At 39.5% G+C, this 27,929-nt stretch overlaps 1 protein-coding gene across 1 annotated transcript in view; it reads right to left on the bottom strand.

Annotated features, from left to right (window-relative positions):
• The window catches only part of MALRD1 (MAM and LDL receptor class A domain containing 1), a 439,697-nt gene that overhangs the window by 72,494 nt on the left and 339,274 nt on the right, over positions 1–27,929 (bottom strand). The window contains exon 33 of the mRNA XM_075922485.1: positions 26,661–26,862. Coding sequence (XP_075778600.1) covers positions 26,661–26,862 — 202 coding nt within the window. The remainder of the gene's footprint in view (positions 1–26,660; positions 26,863–27,929) is intronic.

Below are 27,929 nucleotides of genomic sequence, written 5' to 3'. Positions count from 1 at the left end.
TCATTCTGAATTTGGGCAAGATCATTGTTACTGGAGCTCCTCTACTTATGTGAAGGTGGCAGAATTGGACCCAAGATGAAGATTTAGTCCAGAGGACACAAAAAATTCTGCCCTTTTTAGTGACGTCAATGGTTAAATATGACTCACTGTCTACTAATTGATTTTTTTTAATTGACACTATTACAGATCAGGTAATGTTACTGAGTTGGATCCAGGTTTCTAACCTCTCCCAGTTTCATGCTTAGAGGTATTTAAATATGTGGTTCCCTACCCCTAGTTGTAGATATAGACTTCCAACTTATAAAATGCTGATACATATAGTCAAGAATATGTACAATTTGATTCTGTATGTGTAAATGCTATGCTGAATTATGGCCTAACATGTCTCCTTTCCTGGCCCCTTCCCTGCTTCTAGAAAACAGGTGAAGTGCAAACAGCATGAGGAGCACAAGGAAAAGGATAATATTCTGCCCTGCTTTGCATATCAGGTCACCTCAATAGGTGCAGTTTCCACTGAGATCCCAGGAAATGTGCTTGTTTAGTCTAGGACTAAGCTCTGGCTAAGAGTGAACAGGGATGATCTGAATGTAGGACAAAATAATTTGGTCCATATTCTGATGTCTGTTGTAAATCCAAAGCAACACCTTGGATGTCAGTGGAATTTTCTAGATTTAGGCTACTTTGACAAAGATCAAAATATGTCTTCTGGTCTTTTAGACACAGAAGCAAAACTTGCACTGTGATCCAGTAGACAGACCCAATTTCAGTACTATCAGGTCGCCATGTTACCTTCCCTGTTATGTTAACTATTGTGCATTTTCAATAGCTTCAGATACACTGAGTCAAATTCTGCTCTGCATGACAGCAGCTAAAACATCACTGAAGCCCATGAGACTTCATAATGTGTCTCCCAGAGAGTAATTTGGCCTCTACACAGAAAGTAGGTTATAAATGTTTATACACAAAACAAATGAAACTTTTGTGCTCAGAATACTGAGAATTTGTCAAACATTTGTCAAATTCCTTGATTAGGACTGAGTAATATGTCTAATAAATAATGCTAAATTGGTGAAATCCCATTCAACAACATTATTATTGAAACATTAATTATTTGCATTCAAAATTATTGTCTATTTCAGCATTAGTACTCACATCACCCTGGTATTTACTACGGTCATATTCCATTCTTAATAGTAGAAATATTTAAATTAGTTTCTTAACATCGAGCGGGAAAAATTAAAATATTAAGGGATGCAGTAAGGTTTTGAAAAGCAAAATGCACTAATATTGTTGATAACAAGCTTGTTGAATATCAGACTTTCAGTGCTTCCTTCATAAAAAAAAATACTGTTTTAGTGAGTTGCACAGAGGCTAATTCCTGGGACTGCTTTTAGAAGTTACACAAACATATTTAAATACAGATTAGCATTATATACATATTGTGCATTTATATATGTGTGTGTGTCTGTATGTGCAAATATGAAAGCACACAATAAAAAGCACTTTATACACACACCATGTAGAGCCCTGAACAAATACAAAATTTGTATCTACATAGGAATTCATATCTATAAAAATGAGCAGCAGCTATCTGTATCCACATTTGCAGATGCAGATACAGGGACATACAGTGGATATCCATGGATTTGCAGGCTCTACATATATGAAGAAGTGAGATGTATCTTTCTCCTTCTTGCACATAAAGAAAAGCTGTTCCCACCCCAAGGCTGAACTCTCATTTTTCCTGGGACTCGAGGAGGAACAATTTTTGGAGGGAAATTCTACATCTGAGGGAGGAAGAGGAAATACTTGTGTGGCAGGTCAATTTTTAAAAATTGTATTTGTTTAAAGCTTAGAATAAGTTCTGGAAGTAGCAGATGGATTAGAATATGCAGGAGTCTGATGAGGCAGTCAAAAGAACATGATAAATAACTGCATCATGCAATTCATCCAATGGATATCAATGCAGTGTATACATTATGCAGTTGTATTGAAAAGGCGACTTTGCAAAAACCTGAAAGAATAGCGGGAAAACACAGCTATCATCAAGCTCAATATAAATGTTTCCTGTTTGTTAAAATTAGATGTCTTGGGCATAGAAGTAAAACTGATCCACTGGCTCAGTTTGAATCTGAACGTTGTTGGTTTCATATTTCTGACCGTGACATGTAGTGCATACTTGTGCTTTCCTAACACTGCCCACATACAGTAAGTAATGCTAAATAGTTTCTCTCAGTAATGAACAGTGGTTTATTTTTTTTCTTTCCGATGAAGGGCCATGAAGCTCAACTCATGTACTTCCTTAAGAGATGGTATCTTGAGCTTTCATGGGCAAAACCCACTTCTTCAGATGACTGGAATATTAAAAGTCCAGATCCAAGAATAAATAAGGGAAAGGGGGGGGGGAAGAAGAAAAAAAGGAGAAAAAAGACAATGAATAGATTGTTCAAGTTACAAGAGGCTGATAAGAACAATTAGTATCTCCGTTGGTTGGTTGGTTGGTTAAGTCATTAGAATGTGGAAGATTGTGTGCAAGCCAGCTGATAGCTCTGTTCATTCCAATCTGATAAGAATTAAACTTGTAAATGAAGTTGAGTTGCAACCCTTTCCTGTGTATTTGGCTTGTGGAATTGCCTGGAACAACATAGTGACTTGGAGATCCATTAATGAGTATCCAGGCAGATTAAAGTGTTCTCCAACAGGTTTCTGTGTGTTGCCTTTTCAGATATCTCATTTTTGTCCATTAATTCTCTTTCGTAGAGACAGTCCGATTTTGCCAATATACATGGCAGTGGGGCATTGCTGGCATTTGATGGCATAAATCACATATTGGATGTGCAGTTAAATGAGCCGCTGATTTTGCGGCTGATGATGTTGGGTTCAGTGATGAAATCACTTGTGTAGCTGTGCGGGTAGACCTGGCACCAGGGCTGACTGCAGGGGTGAGTTCCTGGATGATTATGATGGAGATGTGTTGTGTGGTTATTTGAAAAAATTTGTTTGAAGTTAAGGGGTTATCTGTAGGAAAGGATTGGCCTTTGCCACAAGGCCTATGAGAGTGAGGGGTATTTTCCAGAATAGATTGTAGATAATGTCTTTGAGGGGTTTAAGATGTGGGCTTGAGGGGTTTAAATTGTAGGCTATAGGTGATGACAAGTGGAACTCTGTTGTTTTCTCTTTTTGACTTGTCTTGAAGTAATTCATGTCTGGGTACTCTTTTGGCTCTGTTGATCTGTTTTTTTCACTTCCCTGGGTGGGTATTTCAGTTTTCAGAATGCTTTATATAGATCCTTTAGGTTTGTCTGTGTCTGTGGGATTGAAGCAAATCTGGTTGTATCTTAGGGCCTGGCTGTATACAATAGACTAAGAAATGTGTCTGAGATGGAAGTTAGAGGCATGAAGGTAAGTGTATCAGTTGGTAGGTTTCTGGTATAGCATGATGGAATTTTTCCATCATTTAATTGTACTGTAGTGTCAAGGAAGTGGATCTCTTGTGTGGATTGATCCAGGCTGAGGTTGATGGTGGGATAGAAGTTGTTGAAATCCCTGTGAAATTCTTCAAGGGTCTCTTTCCCATTGGTCCATATGATGAAGATTTCATCAATGTAGCATAAGTAGAGTAAGAGTGCTAGGGGGCAAGAGCTGAGGACACGTTGTTCAAGGTCAGCCATAAAGACGTTGGCATATTGTGGGGCCATGCAGGTGCCCATAGCTGTACCGCTGACTTCAAGATACAAATTGTCTCCAAATCAGAAGTAGTTGTGGGTGAGGATAAAGTCTCAGAGCTCTGCAACCAGGTGTGCAGTGCTGTCATCGGGGATGGTGTTCCTGGTAGCCTGTAATCCATCTTCATGTGGAATGTTGGTGGAAAGAGCTTCTATATCCATGGTGGCCAGGATGGTGTTTTCAGGAAGATTACTGATGTTTTGTAATTTCCTCAGGAAGTTGGTGATGTCTTGAAGATAGCTAAGAGTGCTGGTAGCATAGGGTCTGAGGAGAGATCAAGTGGCTTGCACACTACCTTCCACATCCTAATGACTAACCAACCAAACAAACAATGGACATGTTAATTTTTCTTATAATCCTCTTGTAACTTGAACAATCTTTTCACTGTCTTTTTTTTCTTCCTCCTTTCCCCCGCTTCCCTTATTTATTCTTGGATCTGGACTTTTAATACTTCAGCCATCTGAAGAAGTAAGTTTTGCCCATGATACCATCTACATGTTTTGTTAGCATTTAAGGTGCTACTAGACTATTTGTGGTTTTTTAAGTTTTTCTAGTTACAGACTAACTCAGCTATCTCTCTAAAGTTCCTTAAGAGAGTAATTGTATTGCAACAATTGGAAACTAAACATACAAGCTTTCAGACCCCATGTGTCTCCACTGATTTTAGTTCTAACTCAGAAAAGGTATTTCTCCAGCCTCTGAAGTCACTTGTATTTTGAGCTGCAGCAATGTACTGTATTATGTACAGTTCATGTTCTTATCCAAACAAGAGTGGGTGTTAAGGAGGGCAGTGGAAGATAATGCAATACAAAATCATGCATTTCAAGCAATGTATTGTGAGAAAAGCTGAACTTTTAATGTTCAGGCTGAATAATCATTGAAAGTCAGGGTGGGAAGATACTGAAGAATGCATACAGTATAAGGACATGGAGGGAAAGACAAACCGACCAAAGACAATTTTACATGATGTAAAGCAAACATAATCAATACTCTATTTTAATGAACACTGAAAATAGATTTGGAATTGTACAAACTAGTCCTGCCCCAAAGAACATTGCACCAGATCCCCAACTGGTAAAAACTGTACAATGAGTTTTGTCTCATTCATTGCCCCTCATGCTTATAGCACATACAATTAATATTTAAAGGTTTTAACATTTTATTTAGTAACTTTTTTACGTGAACATGGTACAACAAAATTCCAATTATGATCCAAAATCCTTGTTTCAGCACCCAGCTGTGCTGGACACTAGGCAAGTATGGACAGAGGTATCAGATTAGCCAGAGCAGTGTCGCCCAGAACTTGTAAAATAAACAGGAAACTAGCTGGGGATAGTAGTAGGAGAAGAAGATAAAGAGACCGAAGTTCAAAAAAATAACACATTTTGCTTTTACAGTGATGCTGTTGTACTGACTGCTAACTGATTTTTCATGCGTAGACCCCATGCCTATTAACTAAATTGTATACGTTTAGCTACCTAGTTGAATAGCACACCAGAATATCTGACAGCCCCAGCTGCAGAACACATGGCATAGTGAATATAGCTCATTATCTGCTTTGAGAACAGACTCTTTTACAGGTGCTGCAAAGCTAAATTTAGGTGTAATTGTTGACAGGATGGGAACATATTCATTTTTTTCCATTATTGAATTACTTCATATAAATATATCTGATAGCTATGTTTTTGTCTTTTTGTTATTCAAGGCATGTGATTGGTCACAAATTATTGCTTCTATTTCCTTACTGGATAACAAAGTTTATAAACAGGAATGAACACTTTTGGTATTTGCACATGAATATGGATACAGATAGGCATATGTTCGAACAGCCATTCTCCAAACAATTGTATGAAGAAAAATTTGCTTCCAGTGAACTAATATTTGTGCAAAGGAAACAGAAAAAATAAAAACATGTTAAACTCAAAGAAATTAGTAGTTACTTTCCATCCCTCCCTCACCTCTTTAATGCCTTGTTTGTTTAGATAGAAATGTCTTTGTTACACAAACGTTTGTACAGCATCTAGCACATCGGAGACTGATCTTGATTTGGGCCAGTGTGTAGTACTATTTTGCAAGATTCACTCAATTATATCAGGGCCTACTTTAAAGCCTAATAAAGTCCATGAAAAGTCTCCCATTGACTTTCCTTAGAATCAGGTCTTTGATCACGGTCTTTGACTATCATCATGTCTTCGGTTTTTTTAAACAAATAATTTGCCTCCTAAATCTAATGGAAAGTCATATTAGTTGCAGTTTAGGAAGGTGGAAAAAGCAGATCTAGAGATAAGAGAATCTAAATTCACTATGGGCCCAATCTAATTCTCATTGAGTGAAAGGCAGCATTTACATTGATTTCAATAGATAGGCATGAAATCAGATATGGGAGGCTGCAGGGAGATTGATTGTACAGTATTTTTTCAAAATTCAGGTTAAACCGAATTTCATATATTCTTTATAGAAGGCAGTGAAGTCTCAATTGAGCAAATAAAGCTAAAGTTGACTTCATAGCTATCAATGATTAGAAAGGGAAACTGACTAAGAAAATTAAATGAGACATAGTAGAAAAGCTGATTTAATCATTAATCCTCTTCCCAGCTTCCTGTTTGAGAAACTAGAAGACTTTTGGTTTTGGACAAAGCACCTGAAAGGACTCCAGTGGATTACAGATCAAATAATATTTTATCCTATCTGGATGGTGCTGAAGGTACTGGGCCAAATTTCAGCTTCACTTGTGTAAAGCTAGAGGAAATGAAAACACAACTTAGCTCAACAACTCAACATAAATGTGTATTATTTGTCGTGGCTAATTTACATGATCTTGGTTCACTGAAGACTAAATACAATGTTAAACTGACAGTTAAATTACGAGCAGTAAATCTAAGAAGCATATAACTCTTAATATTCTCACTGAAGGCCCATATTATTGAATAAACTTGCCAGTTGCCTATATACAACATTATAAATATTTGGCATATTTTTGCAATGAGCAATTCAGAAAAAAACCATTTGTGCTATTGCTTGTCATATTCAAGTAATTTATTTTCAGTAGAAATTGAGAATTGGTAAAATGTGAAGTTTGGTTTCCAACAGACTGAAACAGGAACTCTGGGACCAATTTGAGAGAAGGGTAAAAATGGCTATTACCAAATTGAATTTCTCATTCATATTTTCCCTGACACTAGTTCCTGATGGAGTGGGGGGAAGTATTTCCTCCTTCAGCTGAACTTTTAGATGAAGAATTAGACAGGCAGATTTTTCAGATGGAAAAATCATCACTTAAGAAGAGAACACTGGAAGATTTATACAACTCTAGAGTCAAATCTTTCAGTTGCTACTCAGACAAAATGCTCACTGAGGTGAATTTGGGGGTTGCCTAATTAAGGACTTCAGGATTTGATGTTCCCATCCCAAATATATTCATTGCAACTATATCATTCTGGTTGAAAAATTAAACACATTAAATTCTGCAGATTTTTTCTGAACAAATGCAGCAGGGCAAAAAAGGCAAAAGCCATTTTTTTAGTGCAAATATTAACTTTAGAATTGGTACTGTGGTAAACTCAACTAATTAATTATTTCAATTATGTGCAAAACAATTAATTTGTGGCCTTTGTTTTTCAAAAGGGGACATCACTCTATTTAATAGGATACTCAGGATGGGTATAGCATAAGACACAGACAGACAGAAAAGTGGTGGTAGATTAATATGTTATTATATGCCACTGTGTATATATGTATGAATGAATGAATCAATAAAGAGGCATCCAAAAGTCAAATCAAGTTTACAGGCTCACTGTGGGCAGGTATTTTACAAACACATAGTTTGCTAGACACACCCTACTGAAGTAATCAGGTTTAGATTGTGCTGATTACACTTCAAAAAGATTACACTGAAATTGTTCAGAAGCGAAAGAATCTAAAATCTAATCTAGGTTGTCCCAAGGAGGTAACTTAGAAGCAGCTTCATATAGGGAGAAGAGTTAAGATGAAAATTATGTTGCGCAGGCAACCTGAATTCTGGCATTTCCGCACTTTTGAGTTAATGAATTTGCAACCTTATGAATTATTTTTAATTGAATTTTGTGTGTATGATGTCCTGAATAGTCTTCAAAGTAATCATTAATAGCTAGTGAATTACTGTAAGAATGAGGGTAGAAGTTCATACTGAGGAAGGTTTTGAAGGAGAACAGAATAGTGGCTATGTGGACTGGTTCAGGATGGGCATTCCATGCATCAAGGGTAGCACAGGAAATAAAAGAATACAAGTGTGAGGGAAGTGTACTAATCAGATCATTGACTAAGATTTCCAAAAGTGACCGGTGATTTTCATGGCCTCAATTTTTGGGGTCCCAACTCAATATACCTTAAAAGGGGCGTGATTTATAGAGCATAGCGGCTGAGCACTTTCTGAAGATCGGACCTCTGTAAGGCATGTCAATTTGCACACGTAGAAACTGAGGTATCCAAAATTATTAGCCACCTTTGAAAATCTTGGCTATTGTTTCTTGCAAAGGAATAAATTGCCACAGTAACAAAGTCCTCTCAGGAGCGCTCTTTTGCATTTTAATTCTGCATTAGTTCTCCCCAAATCCATGTATCCCACTAATGGTTCTGGTTTCCTTAGAAGAGGCAAGTGGATTCTAGATCCATGACTTTTTTTCATCTTGCACAAATATTTTCCTTCAGATTTTCCTGTGCTCCAACATTTTGCTGCAGTTATAGTACAAATACATGCAAGGACATGAACGTTTCTCTGATCCTGGCCTGATACTGCAAACTGGCTGTGTGTGCAACTCTCACTAAGGTCAACTGAAATAGTTTGGTGTTTAGGAACTGCAGGTTCAAAGCCTGTCGAGCACATAGGTAATATCTCATTCAGTGTGGTGAAGGGAAAGCTGCCCCTAAATGCCAGTCAGGAGGCTGGTACAAAACATCAGGGCTGTGTCTACACTGGCATGAATTTCCGGAAATGCTTAAAACGGAATACTATTCCGTTTTCAGTTTTTCTGGAAAAGGAGCATCTACATTGGCAGGCTGCTTTTCCAGAAAAGCCCTTTTTCTTGAAAAGCATCTGTGGCCAATATAGACGCGCTTTTCCGGAAAAGAGCCCCAATCGTCATTTTCATGATCGGGGCTTTTTTCCGGAAAAGACTACTGGGTTGTCTACACTGGCCCTTTTCCGGAACAGTGTTCTGGAATAAGGACTTATGTCCAAGCAGGAGCAGAATAGTTTTTCTGGAATAGTGGCTGATTTTGTACAGTAGAGCATCGTAGCTTTTCTGGAAATTCAAGGACCAGTGTAGACAGCTCGCAGCTTATTCCGGAAAAGCAGCTGATTTTCCGGAATAAGTGGCCCAGTGTAGACACAGCCCAGGATTGAAACGCACATCTTAAACATTGCAGGTTCTCAGTTTGGGAACCCCAAACTGCTTTTCTTTGTCACTGAAAACAAACCTAGCTAAATTTTAGAAATCAGAAAACAAACTTGACTACACTGATCATAGACTATGCTTAAAAAGGAGACTGTTTTTCTGAACCATTTCTAGTGCTATTTTATATTGGAACTCCCATGGCTCCTACTCCCCTGCTCCACTCTCCCCTGTTCTTCTGGACAATGCTGGGGAATTTGGGGAAGATGAACAGTTCTATAACCATCTAAAAATCTTTTACAATGGCCCATAAGGGAGTGGGGATTGGATATATGACGGGATTGGGAAGATGGAGGGGGAGAACAACTGAAATGTCTCAGCTGGAAAATTATGTTCCTTTTAAGAACGAGCAGGAGCACTCGCATAACTCCTAGATGGGGTGTTAAAATCAATATATATCCCATTCAGATTCATTTGAGAACTGCACTGGGGGAAAGGGAGCTAAATGGTGCTAGCCCAGTGCAAATAGTTGGGATACTGCCTAGATCTGACTGTCAAATTCTGGTTTTCCCTGAGATAGCAAAGGAAAAGAATGGAATCATCTTGTAGCAAAAATATAATCCAGTAATTTAGTTTCCAGCTGGTTCGTCTATTTGTTTCTTTGAGGCTCTCCTGTCATGGAAGAGACATTTAGTTATTATATTGGGGTTAAGGAGCACCTACAACTGTTCATAAAGGTATTGTGTTTTTGTGTTGAAAATATGGGGAAGGTTTGTATGAGTTCTGAGCTATCAAATGTTACCTTTCACTCAGGTAAAAGCAGTGACCAACTAGTGTAAATTATATTGTACTGTAACCACTAGCTGGCATTATCCAGTGACAACTGACCCTGTTGTTGGCAGCCCGAGTAGTGAAGTCAGAGCCAAGGTGTCATTCAGATGAAGGATAAATTCACATCTAAGGCTGACCAGAATCATCTGACACCATATTAAATTTGACACTCCCTACCTTGTGAGGGAAGATGTACATTGATGCAGCATGAGGAAATGTATACAGCTTCCACTTTGTTCTACCTATTCCACTGATACACTGAGAAATTTGATTTTAATCTGTGTAAAATATAGAGAGAAGGAGTGGGAGAAAAAGGAACAGACTGAGAAATACAGAAAAACAATGACGTACAAGAGTTCATGAAATAAAGTTTTAAACAACATTAAACACTACTGAAAAGCCTAGTCCCAAAGAAAACAGACTGAAAAAAGTGGAATGAGAAGGTACAGAATGATAAAGAAACAGGGTGTGAAAAAGAGGAGAAAAGGAAAATCCACTGGAACCTTTTTTTAAAATGAGTTGTCTAATTTTCTGAAAAATATTCATTATTTAGTTAACCAGATTTAAACAAACACTACAAGGCTGAGAGTCTCTTGACACTTATAACTGAATGGGGCAAAGCAGATGATGGATTCTCAATTGTCTCCAACTGCCCTGAGAAACTGGAATAGTTTCTCATGGTGTGTCTGCTTCTGTTAAGCCTGCGGTTATGCTATATAAATTATCATCAAGACATCTCAAGACAGAGGTCAATCTTCTAAAGCTGAATAAACCAAAACTGTAACTAATTAATTTAAAAAAAATCTTATTTTCAAGCATCATTTAGAACCTCTCAGTGCAGAAAAAATAGAAGCAGCAGTCAAAAATTAACATCCACATGCATCTTCATTTCCAGCAGATCATCTGTGTAAGGGCAAGTATCACATTTGAGTGATCTCTGAAAAAGCCCATCAAGTCAAACTTTTGGCCTTGGTTATGGCTTTCTGACAAACCTATGAACTGTCACGGTTGTTCAGTAAAGCATTAAAATGACTACTGATGGCTATAACTCACTGAGTGAGCCCCAAGGTCTTGCTTTTGGTATATGAAGTCACATATAATTTAGGTCTAATCTACCTGAGGGACCATCTGCTCTTGAAATATTTGAGTTGGATAGGATTGGAAATGCTCACCATCTCACAGTGTAATTCTGAATGTACAGAAGACTATTACTTCTCCTAAAAGCCTTATGACATTGGATTGCTCTTCCCCCTTCCGTACATCACTAAGGTTGTCTAAATAAAGTTCATTTGCTGTAATGTTTGCAGCAAAGCCAGTGCAATATAACAGGACTATAATACCTAGCTATTATGTTATATGCATAACTATACATATAAAATGATGGGCTCTAAATTAGCTGTTACCACTCAAAAACGAGATCTTGTAGTCATTGCGGATAGCTCTTTGAAAACATCCACTCAATGTGTCACAGCAGGCAAAAATGCAAACAGGATATTGGGAATGGGAATATCAGTAAAACTGAAAATATCATATTGGCTCTGTTTAAATCCATGGTATGCCCACAAAGGCAGATACTGTTACCTTGTCTTAAAAAAGATATTTTGGAATTGGAAAAAGTTCAGAAGTGGGCAACAAAAATGATTAGGCAACAGTTTCCATATAAGAAGAGATTAATACAATTGGGACTTTTTAGCTGGAAAAAATACAACAAAAAGAGGATATGATACAAATCTATAAAATCATGACTGGTACAGAGAAAGTAAATAAGAAAGTATGATATACTACTGCTCATAACACAAAACTAAGGTTCTCTAAATGAAATTAATAGGCAGCAAGTATAAAACAAACAAAAGGATGTATTTTTTTGTACAATGCACAGCTAAGCTGTGGAACTCCTTGTCAGAAAATATTGTAAAAGGCAAAATTATGACAGGATTTAGTCACTGGCATTGGCCACTGTCAGAAAACAGGATACCAAGCTATAAGGACTTTTCATCTGACTCAGTATGGTCATTCTTATGTTTTTATATAAAGAGCTTGCCATCAATAAATATTAAGAGTTTATACTAAAAGAGATAAATATGTTTACCACCATTTTATATACTGGGAAACTGAGGCAGAAGGCAGTGAAGTGACTTGATCAAGGTACCTAGCAGGCCACTGACCAACCTGGGAATAGAATCCATGTCTTCTGAAACCCAATTCTGAGCCCTGTCTGGGTCCCCAGCAGTACAGGAGTGTGGCAGGTTCACCAAGCCCTGCCAATTCAAAATCTAAAAGAAATGGCTAACCAGCAGGGGAAGGAAGTAACCTTCTTGAGGCATTCAAATGTTAAATATTAAGGGCTCTTTAAGGTGGTAAAGTAGCCCATGGAACTGGATGAGGGGAAAGGTTTGCAACAGACCAAAGGAATACTACTGACCTGAATGTGAATCTGTTGTGGGTTTGAGGTTGTTAATCAGGGTGAAAGTAATTTACCAGACTGTTGTATTGTAACCCCCATTACCCATCTCCACTTCCATCCCTTTGCATGACTGTGATACAGAGAGCTTGTCTACACTGTCACTTACAACACTGACATTTCCTTGCTCATTGGTAAGAAAACACACCTCCCCAAGCGATGCAAGTTCCAGTAATGTAAAGTGACAGTGTAGACAGTGCTACCGCACTAAGAGCCACACTAATTCTGGCAGCTATTTCTCTCACACAGATGGCTTTATTAAAGTGCTAGGAGAGCTATCACCCAGAACTGGGTCTGTGATTACACAGCTACCTTAAATCATTGCTGAAGTAACACTTTAATGTCATCTGTATAGATATACCCTTAAAGCTAACTTGGCCACTTTCATTCCTGGAACTTGATGATATATATCACTGTAGTGGATGTGCAGGTAGATGAGCCCCTATGTTGCAGCTTACGTGGTTAGGTCCTATGATGGTGTCGCTTGTATAGATATGTGAACAGAGTTAGCAATGGGGTTTCTTGCAGGCATAGGTTCCTGGCAGAGGCGTAGCGAGGGGGTTATGCACCCAGGGCCAAAGGCAAAGTTTGTGCTCCCCTCCCGCCATGCGGTGGGACCCTGAACCTGGTGCACAGCTGAACCCGACCCTGGGAGGAGGGGGGGGGGGGAGCTTGTACCACGTCTTCCCCACTCCCTCCAGTTTGGGGCTGGGCCCCCGGAGGGCACTAAACAACCAGCGGAGATGGAGGAGAGTCGGGCTGAGGGGACAGAGGTGGAGAGGAGGCTCCATCCGTCTTTTTCTCTCCTTTTCTCCTTTCAACCCTTTTGTCTCCTTTTTGTTCTTCCTTTTTCCCCTCAGTATTCCCTTATTTATTCTTGGATCTGGACTTCTAATACTCCAGTCATCTGAAGAAGTGGGTTGTGCTCACGAAAGCTCATGACGCCATCTACATGTTTTGTTAGTCTTTAAGGAACTACTAGATTTTTAGATGTTTTTTGAAGTTTTTCCTGTTACAGATTAACTCAGCTACCCCTCTGAAGCTTGTGGTTTATTTTGTTTGGGAAAAGGGAATGCTTCCTAGGGAATGTGGCTATAGGAAGTCTAAACTGAGATCTTTATTGTACTTTAGCGTTGAAAGGGGGGAAGAAGCAGGCTACAAGATCTGCAGGGCCTTTTTGTTGTGTTTGTAGAATACTAGCACAACTGAGTCCTGATCAATGGCTAGAACTCCTGGATGCTACCTCAATATACATAAATAAATGGTAGTCTTGGGACAAAAGGACATTTAGCTGTCCAGTCTTGAAAGCTGTAGACTGGAACTCAGAGAACTGGGCTGAATGGAGTCCCCCTTTCCCCTCAAGTGCCTCAATTTCAAAGAGCAATCCATTCCTTCTGTTGCAGCAAATGGAACACAATGGCCCGTTTAAAGAGCCTTGGTGTTACAGCCAGAATTCATCTGTGCCCTTGTGGGGCAACTTACATTTCCTTTTTGGTTGGGTATTGATTTGAATGGGGCTTGTTGAGGATGTGGGCTATTGAGGAATTTACTAAAAGGCTGTAAGATGCTTAATTATCAGCCAGATTGTCCTTTTGAAATGAAATTGTTTTAGTTATGCTTTTGTTAGGGTAGGTCAGAAGTATCTGGACATGAGTGACTTGAAACTAATGAAGTATATCTAATTAAAGCAGTGATGGGTGAAAACCAAAAATATAGAACTCTGATTTGGTTTAGTTAACAAAAGTTGAAATGTTTGGTATTTGATACGATCCTCTTTGAGCTCAAATTGGCATGGAAATCTTGTAAATCAAGGCATTTTAACAGCATTTCTCATCCTTTTTTCAGCTAGGCTAGAACAACAAGGAGAACAGCTTCTTGTGCTGTATTTTAGTACTTCATCATATTGACCCATCCGAAGCTAGGTATGAAAACGTTATTATTTTTTAAAGTTAATGAACTTTTTTCCATACTTTTAGAACATTTAGGTTAAATGTTTAGATTTAAAAAACAGTTTGGATTGATCCTTAACTATATTCTCCCATCCCTAAAATGACCTTAATTTCTGCGTCAGTAATTCTCATTATGAATCCTGCTTCCCCCTACCAGTCGAGAGGAATCTGAAATCTCTGCAAAGAGTGGCAACAGAAAATGCTGGATCCCTTGTATTGGCAAGCATTTTTCCTTGCATCTCATTTGCCAGGCATTTTTTTTAATCAGTGGATGGCAGCGCAGCTATCAATTCACAGTGGTTACTAGAGGGAAGTTTCTTCAGCACTAAACTGAAGATGAGCATGATCATATTTTATTCAAATGTTCAGAAATATTCTTGGATCCATCAAAAGTCTCTTAGCTAATGACGGCTCACTATTTAAAAACAAATAAAAACCTCAGCTGAATTAGAGCTGCTGGAAATGCTTTATTGCTTAGAGCTCCCAACCAGCTAAATTATGATTGCTTCCACTTAGAACATGCTGCCCCAGGAAACCTAAAGTAATTAAAGTGAGGCTAGAGAAGCAATAATGCAGTGAAGAAAGAAAGAAAGAAAGAAAGAAAGAAAGAAAGAAAGAAAGAAAGAAAGAAAGAAAGAAAGAAAGAAAGAAAGAAAGAAAGAAAGAAAGAAAGAAAGAAAGAAAGAAAGAAAGAAAGAAAGAAAGAAAAACTGTAGCAGAAAAGCAATTTTTTAAAAAAGCGAGAATATAAGAAAAGTATAATTTCAGGAGTAACATGTTTCTTTATCTTGCAGCTGAGTGTGGGTATCCCAGAATGGAGTGAATGAGTTTCACCCCCCAAAGACCTAATTTCTGTATTTGCAAATGGGATACCATCACTCACTCATTTTTTAGGGATACCATGCTTTAGCTCATTCAGCTTTTGGGGTAGCAATAACAGCGCATGCTACTTGTTTTGTAGATGTAGAACTTCTGGATATATGGAAAGATAGTCCAGTAGGCATAGATGTGAGAAACTGCTGAAGACAGAAATATCCGCAGCAACCTTGTGCCATGGCAGATCAGGAATTTCACAAGACCATAATGATTCTTTTTCCTTGGTCTACATTCCTGAAATACTCCGCATCCATCTATACAGCTTTTGTGTTATACCTGGCCACTATATTGGCTTTTTGTTCAGTGAATGCCTTGATGTGACTCATTTGAGCAGTTTAGCACTTTCTGATTTGTCTGTAAGGAATAATTATCTTGTCACCAGCCATTAACAACCCTTGTTGTAATTAAATGTCTTTCACAGAGCAATATGGTTGCTGTCTAAGATTCACTTGTCTTCTCTGTAGGACTAGACACAATGTACAATATCCTGTAAAACTTGCATTCTAGGATCTTTCTGTGTATTCTCCTTCAGTTTGTTTAGCAAATCTGTGCTGACTGTAGAGGTGGCCTTAACATCACAGACAAACTTTTCATTGTCTCAGAGAAGTAGCTATGCTAGTCTTTAAGTGTAAAAACAGCTAGCAGTCCTGTGGCACTGTGGAGACTAAAAAATTCATTAGGTCATGGGCTATCATGGGTAAAACCCACTTTATCAGATGAGTTGAAGTGGAAATTACAGAATCTGAAGTACATATAATGGGAAAAGAAAGTTACCTGTCAATTATAGGACCAGTGTTAATAAAGCTAATTAAGTCAGGGAGAGTGTGTCTCTTTCACATCATCTATTTCTGTAGTATGTTCCACTGTAAATCTTGATAATATCTGCAATTAATATTTCTTTACTGTTTGAGATCATATTTCTGCAACTGAAGTGGCATGCATTGTAGCCTTGCAGATGCTCATGGTTTGTATAATATCACTTCCAGTGGTTTACCCTCAGACTGTACTCCATGTAGGAACTAACGATATGGCCAAGAATGACCTTGAGCGGCTCACAGCAGATTATGTAGTGCTGGGAAGAAGGTCAAGGAATTTGAAGCACAAGTGGTGTTCTCGTCCATCCTTCCGGTTGAAGGAAATGGTCCGGGTAGAGATCGGCGAATTGAGGAAGTAAATGCATGGTTACACAGGTGGTGTCAGAGAGAGGGCTTTGGTTTCTTTGACCATGGGACTCTGTTCCGGCACAAGGATTGTTAGGAAGAGATGGGATCCACCTAACCAAGAGAGGAAAGAGTATCTTTGTGGGCAGGCTTGCAAACCTAGTGAGGAGGGCTTTAAACTAGGTTCACTGGGGGAGAGTGACCAAAGCCCTGAGGTAAGTGAGGAAGTCGGACACTGGGAAGAATTACAAGGAGGAATGAGTAACAAAGGAGGACCCCTGATTCAGAAGGAGAAGGTAGGGCAATCAACTGGTTATCCAAGATGTTTGTATACAAATGTGAGAAGCCTGGGAAACAAACAGGAAGAATTAGAAGCCCTGGCCCAGTCAAAGAGCTATGATTTGATTGGAATAATGGAGACTTGGTGGGTTGACTCACATGACTGGAGCACTGTCATGGAAGGGTGTAAACTGTTCAGAAAGAGCAGGCAGGGGAGAAAAAGAGGAAGAGTTGCATTGTACGTAAGAGAGCAGTATGATTGCTCGGAGCTCCAGTATTTAGAGGGAGAATAGACTGTTGAGAGTCTATAGGTAAAGTTTAGAGGTGGAAGCAACAGGGGTGATGTTATCATTGGGGTCTGCTATAGACTACCGGATCAGGTGGATGAAGTAGATGAGGCTTTCTTTGGTCAACTGAGAAAAGCTTCCAGATCGCAGGCCCTGGTTCTCCTGGGTGACTTTAATCACCCTGACATCTGCTGGGAGACCAATACAGCAATGCACAGACAATCCAGGAAGTTTTTGGAGAATGTTGGGGATAAATTCTTGGTACAAGTGCTGAAGGAACCGACCAGAGGTCATGCGCAACTTGACCTTCTGGTCACAAACAGGGAGGAACTAGTAGGGGAAGTAGAGGTGGGTGACAACCCGGGAAGCAGTGATTATGACATTGTAGATTTCAGGATCCTGACTAAAGGAAGAAAAGAGAGTAGCAAAATACATACTCTGGACTTCAGAAGAGCAGACTTTGACTCCCTCAGAGAATGGATGGGCAGGATTCCCTGGGATGCTTACATGAAGGGGGAAAGGAGTCCAGAAGAGCTGGCAATATTTTAAAGAAGCCTTACTGAAGGCACAGAAAGAAACCATCTTGATGAGCAGCAAGAAAAGCAAATATGGCGACTAGATTGGCTTATTGGGACATCCTTGGTGAACTTAAACACAAAAAGGAAGCTTATAAGAAGTGGAAACATGGACAGATGACTAGGGAAGAGTATAAATATATTGCTTGAGAATGCAGGGGAGTTATCAGGAAGGCGAAAGCGCAATTGGAATTGCAGCTAGCAAGGGAGGTGAAGGATAACAAGAAAGGTTTCTATAGACATGTTAGCAATAAGAGGGTGATCAGAGAGGCTGTGGGGCCTTTATTGGATGAGGGAGGTAACCTAGTGACAGATGATGTGGGAAAAGCTGAAGTACTCAATGCTTTCTCTGCCTTTGTCTTCACGGACAACTTCAGCTCCCAGACAAATCCACTAGGCAATGCAGCATGGGAAGAAGGTGGACAACCCTTGGGGAAAGAACAAGTTAGGAACTATTTAGAAAAGCTAAACATACACAAATCCATGGACCTGGATCTAATGCATTCAAGGGTACTGAGGGAGTTGGCAAATGTCATTGTGGAGCCTTTGGCCATTATCTTTGAAAACTCGTGGCGATCAGGAGACATCCCTAATGATTGGAAAAAAGGAAATGTAGTGCTCATCTTTAAAAAAGGGAAGAAGGACAATCCAGGGAACTACAGACCACTTAGCCGTACCTAAGTCTCCGGAAAAATCATGGAGGGGATCATCAAGGAATCCATTTTGAAGCAGTTGGAAGAGCGGAAAATTATCAAGAATAGCCAACATGGATTAATGAAGGGCAAGTTGTGCCTGACCAATCTGATTAGCTTCTATGATGAGGTAACTGGCTCTGTGGATATGGGAAACTCAGTGGACGTGATATGCATTGACTTTGGCAAAGCTTTTGATACCGTCTCCCACAATGTTCTTGCCAGCAAGTTAAGGGAATATGGATTGGATAAATGGACTGTAAGATGGATAGAAAGCTGGCTAGATTGTCGGGCCCAATGGGTAGTGCTCAATGGCTCAATGTCAGGTTGGAGGTCGGTTTCTAGTGGAGTGCCCCAAGGATCGGTTCTTGGACCAGTTTTGTTCAACATCTCTATTAATGACCTGGATGAGGGGATGGATCGCATACTCAGCAAGTTCGCAGATGGAACTAAGCTAGGGGGAGAGGTAGATACACTGGAGGGCAGAGATAGGTTCCAGAGTGACCTGGACAGATTAGAGGATTGGGCCAAAAGAAATCTGATGAGGTTCAACAAGGACAAGTGTAGAGTCCTGCACTTGGGATGGAAGAATCCCAAACATTGTTACAGGCTGGGGACCGAATGGCTAAGTAGCAGTTCTGCAGAAAAGGACCTGGGGATGACAGTGGATGGGAAGCTGGATATGAGTCAACGGTGTGCCCTTGTGGCCAAGAAGGCTAATGGCATATAGGGGTGCATTAGGAGGAACATTGCCAGCAGATCCAGAGAAGTGATTATTCCCATTTATTCGGTTCTGGTGAGGTCACATCTAGAATATTGTGTCCAGTTCTGGCCCCCCCACTATAGAAAGGAGGTAGATATATTGGAGAGGGTCCAGCGGAGGGCAACCAAAATGGTTAGGGGTCTGGAGCACATGATGTATGAGGAGAGACTGAGGGATTTGAGTTTGTTTAGTCAGCAGAAGAGAAGAGTGAGAGGGGACTTGATAGCAGTCTTCAACTTCCTGAAGGGAGGTTCCAAAGAGGATGGAGAAAAGCTGTTCACAGTAATGATGGATGGCAGAACAAGGAGCAATGGTCTCAAGTTACAGTGGGAGAGGTCTACACTGGATATTAGGAAAAACTTTTTCACGCGGTGGATCACGAAGTACTGGAATGGGTTACTTTGGGATGAAGTGGAATCTCCACCCCTAGAGGTTTTTAAGTCTCAGTTTGACAAAGCCTTGATTGGGTTGATTTAGTTGGGATTGGTCCTGCCTTGGGCAGGGGGCTGGATTCGATGACCTCTCGAGGTCCCTTCCAGTCCTAGTATTCTATGATAACCTCCTGAGGTCTCTTCCAGCTCTATGATTCTATCTCACTCAACCTGTACTCCATAAATGTGGTGATGAATTTTTTTTGTGGCAAACACAGTTGCCAGTAGCTCCTTCTCAATTTGTCAGGGCACATGACGTGTATGAAAAAGGGCCTCTGTCTTGCCCTAGGAAGCTCTTAATCTAACTTTGAATGTATCTGCTTACATAGTGACTAGCTTGTTTGGCTTATAAAATCTGACTATGTAAACTTTAGAGAGCACTGTCTTTAGCAGCTACAGTGTCTTGTCATGTCCTCACAACCACAGCCACGGTATGTTTTCACAGAAGAACTGTCTCCGTGGAACAAGTCAAAGGTGCTTCAATTGGCATGCACTGTGCAAGGAATCGATCACCCCCAGACATCTCTCTAATGCCTTTTTGTCCTATGGAGTCTCAAGTTAGCTATGGCTTCAGCCTGACTGTCATCTGGCCTAATTCCTTGTGATGAGAGAATGTGTCCCATGTATTTGATTTCTTTACCATATAGTGGATTTTGTCAGGGTTGAACTTAACATTTTCTGCATGAGCCCTTGCCACGTTTTCTTTAGTATCTGATCATGTTCTGCTTGAGTTGATGCTGCTATTATCGTGTTGTCTGCTATTATATGGATGCCTGCAATGTGTCCCAATATTTCATTATTCCTTTGTTGAAACAGTCCAATAGCTGACTTTATTCTAAAAGGTAGATGGAGAAAATTGTATTTGCCCTAGGCTGTACTCAAAGTGCACAGTTCAGAAGACTCCTTATCTAATGTGACATGTTGCATTAATTTAGATAGGATATATGGGTTAAATGTGTTAACATAACTTAGTTACTGTTTAACATTAAACAGTGTCCAGAATGTGGTACACAGAGACTTCAGCCTGCTTAGCACCTTGACAAAAATTCCAGTAAAATAATTTTCAACTTCTCTTAAAAATACAGAAAAGAAGGAAAAACAGTTAAAGTATTTGACATGTAAACTATCAAGCAAGGTGTCCATTTTAATAACATTCCTTGTTCTCTTTCTTTTTAGCTAAAGAAACTCTAGAGAGTTGTTGGAACGAAGCACCTCCCCCCCCCCATTTTTGACTGTCTCCCAGGTTATGTCTACACTAGCTTGTTAATTCGAGCTAGGTAGGCAAATCAGGCAACCGGAGTTGCAAATGAAGCCTGGGATTTAAATATCCCGAGCTTTATTTGCATGTTCCCATCCGGCTGTCATTTTTAAATCCCCCTTAGTCCAAACTAACTGCCCGTGGCTACACGCGGCAGTTTAAAGTTAATCAGAACTAAGTACTTAGTTCAGATTAATTGTTATTCCTCATTCCACGAGGCGTAACAGTTAATCCGAACTAAGGACTTAGTTCAGATCAACTTTAAACTGCAGCGTGTAGCCACGGGCAGTTAGTTCAGACTAAAGGGGATTTAAAAATGGCGGCCAGATGGGAACATGCAAATAAAGCCCGGGATATTTAAATCCCGGGCTTCATTTGCAACTCCGGTTGTCTGATTTGCCTACCTAGCTCGAATTAACGAGCTAGTATAGACATACCCCTAAATTGTATCAAAGATGGCAAGAACTGTCCTTTGTGGGAAAAGGGAAGCAGTTAGTTGAGATGGGTTGGAGCTGTTGTTGTTGCTCTTGTGATTAAAGTCCAATCCTATTTGTCTTAGATTCAGCTGGAGCCAGTAGAGATGGACATGTTATCTGGGTCCCTCTCTCTGGCTTGACCTGATCAGAACATCTCTAAGTGCATGCTTCAACTACATTCCTCTTTTGAAAGAGGAATGTAAATGAGGCAAATCGAAAGTGCAAATGAAGTGTGAATTTAAATATCCCTTGCTTCATTTGCATATTCACGTTCAAGCACTTTTTTGAAAACGGGTATTTTGAAAGTGAAAGCGCAATCTAGACTGGGTTCTTTCGAAAAAACCCACCTTTTTCTAAACAACCTGTACTCCTGAAAAAAATGAGAAGTATGGGTTCTTTTGAAAGAGGAATATAGTCATAGACATAGCCTAAGGGTCAAGATGATAGTGGCCTGAGGGTGCAGCTATGATGGTGAAACTTGTTCCAGTAGATAATTTTTCTTGTCAAAGCCTCTTTCATTAAGGATCGAGAAGAGGAGTGGTGGCAGGAACAACGCACCCCCTCATTATTTTATCCAGCAATTAAGCCTAGTTTCTGACACACCAGTTTTGATTCACTGATTTCTGATTTCACCACCTTCTTGTTCACCAAGCTTGATTTTAACACAATCCTTGAGTTATATCATTTGACCTTTTTGTTCAGACTAATTCAGTTTCTCTCTCTACCTTTCCCACCAGCATTTGTTGTAATAGGCTATTGTGACATCTTATGAATTTACCAAACCTGTGAGTTCAACTCTGCAAAATGAGTGTAAATTTCTAGGCCCAATTATCACAACACTTGCCAATATCCATCTTTCTCACCTGAAATAGTGGATATGTTTTTACCAGCTTCAGGGGGTAGCCGAGTTAGTCTGTACAGGATAAACTTTAAAAAGAACAAATGGTCTGGTAGAACTTTATAAACTAACAAAACATGTAGATGGTATCATGAGCTTTCGTGGGCACAGTCCACTTCTTCAGATGACCGAAGTTTTAAAACTCCTAGCATCTTATTTAAGAGGCAAACATTAACCTCATCCCCAGTATCATTCAGGTCCATTCCTTACATTCAGTGTATGCATACACTACTGCAGGGTTGCCGATGTTAGGGAGGGAGGAAGGGGGCCGCAAACCTGGGGCCCCATGATTTGAAAGGGCCCAGGGCTCTCAGCCGCCACCATTGAAACCTTGGAGCCCTCAACAAGACTTGCTCTGCAGTTCTGGTGGCATTGAAGGAACGGCTGTAGGAAGCTAACTGTCGCTTCTGCCTGAGGCCATGCCCCTTCCAGGAGACCCAAGGCTGGACCATCTTTTCCCCAGGCCTGGTAAGACTCTCATCAGCCTTGAAGTGCTGAGTGTGTTATATGACTTCTATTACCCCATACTGATATTGTGTTGACAAGGGACTTCTGATGTTCTAGTTCAGCCAGAGATATGTGGCTTTGTCTTTTGAGTATGTTGTATCTCTGCACCTAGTGATTTAATTGTCTATAGTTGTGATGTTACTGGTAAATCTGGGCAGACTTTGAGTGGGTATCTTACCGCTCAGCATGTGCATAATTTCTTTGTATGAGCTGTTGGTGAGTCTGCTTTGTTCTGATTCTCATGTGATTGGGTTGTGGCCTGTACTTTTGTGTAAAAGCCTGTATAGACCTGTCAGAATGTGGCTTGAGAGTGTCTCCAAATGCCTATTGCTTTTTACAAGCCAAAAATCAGTCTCTTTCAACAACCTTTCCTTTAGTTCTTTATCAATGACACTGAACACAGCATTGCCTCGGAGAATGTCATTTTTAATATTTCCAAACTCACAATGACTTATTTTTTGTCTCAGCTCTGTGACCAATTCATCTAACATCTCTCCCCCTAAGTGTAGGTGAGAGAAGAACAGGTATTGTTTGAGTATCACATTAATCTTAGGGTTACCAATAGTTCCTAAGCATTCTTAAGACCTCTCCCCAAATGGGAACATTTTCAGTTGGCAGCTGAAGAATGTGTTATACACTTCCTGAGCCACCTCTCCCACTATGTGCAATAAAATGACTGCTTTTTATGCCCTCTTCTTTTTTATATGCTCCTGAGGCTGTCGCACAGATGTAGAGGAGTTGTTCCCCTCTTCTCCGATTTTCAGCAAGATCATCAAGGATAGAGGAAGGGGAGGGGAACTTGCAACACTCTGGGTTTTTTTTTTAATTATTCTTTTCTCTTTTACTGGTTTATTGTTGGTGTTGTTTCATATGTGTGTGTACTGACAATGTTCTGGGTCTTTTTGTTTGATTCCCTGTGGTATCCAGCTTGCAGCATCTTCCTCTATGTAGCAATTTGCACACAAATCCATTGCATTCCTGACAAAAGCAGCCATTTCTTGTTTCATGAGCAATGCAGTCACTTTTGACATCATGTCATGTTTTTTAGCACAGTCAGGCAGCCATGAGTATATGGTAGCTTCTTTAGTTCAAGAGACAGAGTGAGACCAGGAGTATAAAGTTTAGATCACAACTCTATTTGTTACATGACAAGATGGCTAATACGGATTCGCTGAGCATAGACTCTGTGTGTTTGCCTTGTGACTATGACCTACCTCAGTGGGAGGTCTATGGTGATTGCCTGTGATTAACTGTTTTTGTTCAGCCATACTTATTGCTTGTTTTGAGGGTTTTTTTATCAGCAAACGTCTGTGCAATCATTTTTCTGGTATGCATGTTTGGTGACAGCCAAAACCAAAACTTCATAAATATTTGTGGAAACCATTTTTAAAATGTGCAAGTAAAAGCATCTGTGTAGACAGAGAGATGCTCATCCAAAATTAGATGACAGATAGAAAGCCTTCTGACTTACCTGACCAATCAGAACTAACCAACCTAACTCAATAGCTATGAAGATTGGCTATTCTCAGACATCTATTCATGATCAAGTTATACTTCTACTAAAGAATGAACCAGAAATTGATTGCTATCTGCCTAAGAATATTTTGCAACTGGAAAACCCTTTGTAAAAATCAGGTAGCAGTCAAAAAATGGTACTCTACCTCAAGAGTTATCTTGTTTGTTAAATGATCATAATTAAAATAAACAATTATGCCTGTTTAACCAGCTGGTTTTTTTCCTTAACACATTTGACTCCCTGTGAAGTCAATAGAATTACGGAAATGAACTAAGAGAGAGAAGACAATTTACAGATTTCAGAGGGCATTTAAACAGGGATTGTAGGGCATTCCAATTAGTCATGGATACTAAATACTCATCAATTTAAAAACCCACTGGTGTGACCCTCCTCACAATACCATGGAAAGTCAACTTTGAGTGAGTTTTAAACAGATTTTTGGGAGAGAATGAGTTTGTTGATATACAAAATCTGGGACAATCACTTGACCAAGCGTGTGTATGTCAGCTCATTGGAAGTCATTCCAATATTAGCCTCTGCTTGAACTGCACCTTTCAGGAAAAAAAAGCTGCACTTTATATTTCTAGATTTAGCAAATCTCACACAAGTAAGAACATATTGCACCATCAAAACGTCAAGTACAAACCAGCATGTGCTTTGTTCTCTCTAGAGACCGGCTTTATAATCACTAACAATAGAGACAGTGTTTAATCACTGTGTGATACAACCAATTCTCACATGGGCTGTGTTTCCTAGATGCTGTCTGAACAATTCTGAATCATGATTAGAGATGTTTGAATAGTGGAAAAAATATTCCAGAACATTTTTCAGACAAATCTGTATCTTTTTTTTTATTTGGCCATATGCAATCCCTATTGTTTCCTTATCTGCAAACACTCATGACAAATTGTTTTTCATTCAAATAAATGTTTCAGGAATGACTGAACTTCATGTAAATACCATTATTTGAATGCAAACTATGGTGTTCACATGTGAATAAAGGTACTTGCTATTTGTACTGAAAAATCTCCATAAAACTTAGTGGCTGAAAAAGAGTCAGTACAGTATACATATACTTTTTCTTTTGATATTCTTCTGTATGCTACATTCCACTCACATAGTAAATACTCTTACAGGGCATTACGATATAAGCCATTTTTGCACAGTTCAAGTCACAAAGCTTTTGTAGTAGAAGTTCACAATCATAAATTCTCAAAAAGGATGGCAGCATGGTAAATTTGTTATGCTGCTAAGATAGTTTATGAAGAGAGTAAAGATAAAAGAACAAGCCATTTACTTTTAAAAATAATTTTGAGTGACTTCTGCACTCATAAAACTATTCCATTCCAAGCTAAAACCCTGTCTGATTGTTTTCATCCCAGAAAGAGTTGTTACAGTTCAGCAATGATAAATCCCTCTCAAATAGGGTTCATAATAAAACACTAATAGGCCTTCAATTATGTCGATACTGTCAGGGACTTCTATAATTACAGATTAAATTCTAGGTTTGTGTATATATGAATAAAATATGGGCAGAACTCTTTGATGGCAATGGGAAATCCATATACATAGGGAAGGACTAAATCAAAACCTACCATATGGATTAGAAAGGATACATTTCCCATTTTACCTCATACCCATACCACACAGTTTTCTTCTCCAGTGCAGAGAGACACTGTCCGATATAGTGGCCAGTATTTGTTTTGCATTCTACATTCTGTTGGGTGTTGTAAAAGAGGAATAATTGGAATTGGAAAAGGTCCGGAAAAGGGCAACAAAAATGATTAAGGGTTTGGAATGGGCCCCATATGAAGAGCGATTAAGATGACTTGGACTTTTCAGCTTAGAAAAGAGACGACTAAGGGGGGATATGACAGAGCTCTATAAAATCATGGCTGGTATGGAAAAAGCGAATAAGGAAAAGTTATTTACTTATTCCCACAGTATAAGAACCAGAGGTCACGAAATGAAATTAATAGGCAGCAGGTTAAAAACAAACAAAAAGGAAGTTTTTCTTCACAGAGCGCACAGTCAACCTGTGGAACTCCTTGCCAGAGGAGGCTGTGCAGGCTAGAACTATAACAGAGTTTAAAAAAGAGCTAGCGAGATTCATGGAGGTTAGGTCCATCAATGGCTATTAGCCAGGATGCATAGGAATGGTGTCCCTAGCTTCTGTTTCTCTGGAGGTGGAAGACAGGGGAGGGATCACGTGAGGATTACCTGTTGTGATCCCTCCCTCTGGGGCATCTGGTATTGGCCACTGTTGGCAGACAGGGTACTGGGCTAGATGGACCTTTGGTCTGACCCAGCATGGCTGTTCTTATGTTCTTAATAGCACTGTGCTTTTCTTAATATTATTTCCATGAAGTATGTGAGATCTCAGAATTTTCCTCTATATTCTTCACAGGAGATAACTATAGGTTCTCAGATACCAAGGTCAAATAACTGGTAACTGCTGACTTTTTAAATGGTGTTCTCTTTAAATTAAATACTTTTTCTGGTCACTATTATGAATCACATTAGTATAGCACCACAAATTCACCAGTGTAAAATGAGAAACCCCTTCATTTCAGATTGTGTTTTACTGCATTTGTTTAATCACATACCTGCATCCATGCATTCCAGGGTGAAAGAAATGTCATCAAGAGCAATTTCTGTGAGCTCAATTCCTCCCACTTCAGCTTCAAATGCGATTCTGAAAGGACTGTTGCTGGAGAGAACCACATTTGCATATGTCCACCTACTTCCCTTATTTCCACTTGAAGACCACATCAGAATATCCATTCCATGTTCTTCAACAGTGTAAACCTATTGACAGTGAAACCCAGGCAATATGATTTAATCAGCATGAAACAGCAGGGGAGTACAGCTAGTTAGGTCAACTCAAGAAAGTCTGAGGACTCAGCAGACAGCCTATATAATACGAGAGCCCCTCTGCTGTGGTCCGTTACCTAGTTGGTAATGAATAAATGTTGTGAAGTGGTCATAGTGGTCTCAGTCTGGTTTCTAGGAGACAAGAGTTCATATAAAAAAATGCTGCTGGAAGTTACTAATTGGGAAACAGCATAGAAGCTGATCCCAAATCCATTTATGTCAAAGGAAATACACAGCACAGAGATTGAACTGACCTCTCTTGCCTCAGGCTGGTTCCTCTCTGTCTGAACTGAGGTATGACAGCATGTGAAGCTTTTAGCTATATAAACAGAGGACTTCAGCACCCAATGGTTTCAATCTGGCATCAGTTAAGAACACTTTAAAAGAATGTGCACTCACTGATGGAACGGCAAATTGGCTCAGATAAATTTAGTGATAAAATGTCAGTGTAAAATAAAACTAAATATGAAAATAAACTACATAGAATTAATTTGCAGCAAAAGAGAACTATTGAACCAACGCAACGCAAATACAACAGAAGGCCCTGTAAATCTTCATATACTGTGATTTTTTAAAAAGTAATTTTACTCCATAAGGTGACCAGCAGGAGACACTAAAGCGTTATACTTTTGGCATCACAGATTGCCAGAAATCATATGGGTACCCTTGGACATGGTATTCCACCACTCTGGAGCTATTTTCCCAGCCTAGGAGCCATCTCTGATATGGCAATGGATTATAAAGAACAGCAAAAGAATGAGAGTCAAGAAAATTCCAGGCTTAAATCCAGGTTGATTAATTACATAACCTTCAATAAGTCTCTTGATCTTCATTGTCCCCCAACCAATTCAGCTGGATAATTGATTTAAAAAACAACCAGGACCTTAAGCTAGATGCGTTATTTGAGCTTTACAGCATAAGAATATTGAGACAAAATGTTATCAAGTGAAACAGAGTCAGTTTCTGCTACCAGCAGCTCACTGCAGATGTCTATCTTTCAG

This window comes from Pelodiscus sinensis, chromosome 2 (genome assembly GCF_049634645.1).
Source record: "Pelodiscus sinensis isolate JC-2024 chromosome 2, ASM4963464v1, whole genome shotgun sequence".
In the NCBI taxonomy this organism is placed as follows: Eukaryota; Metazoa; Chordata; order Testudines; family Trionychidae; genus Pelodiscus; species Pelodiscus sinensis.
Note: the sequence above shows the minus strand (reverse complement) of the source record. Positions and strands in the feature narration are given on the sequence as shown.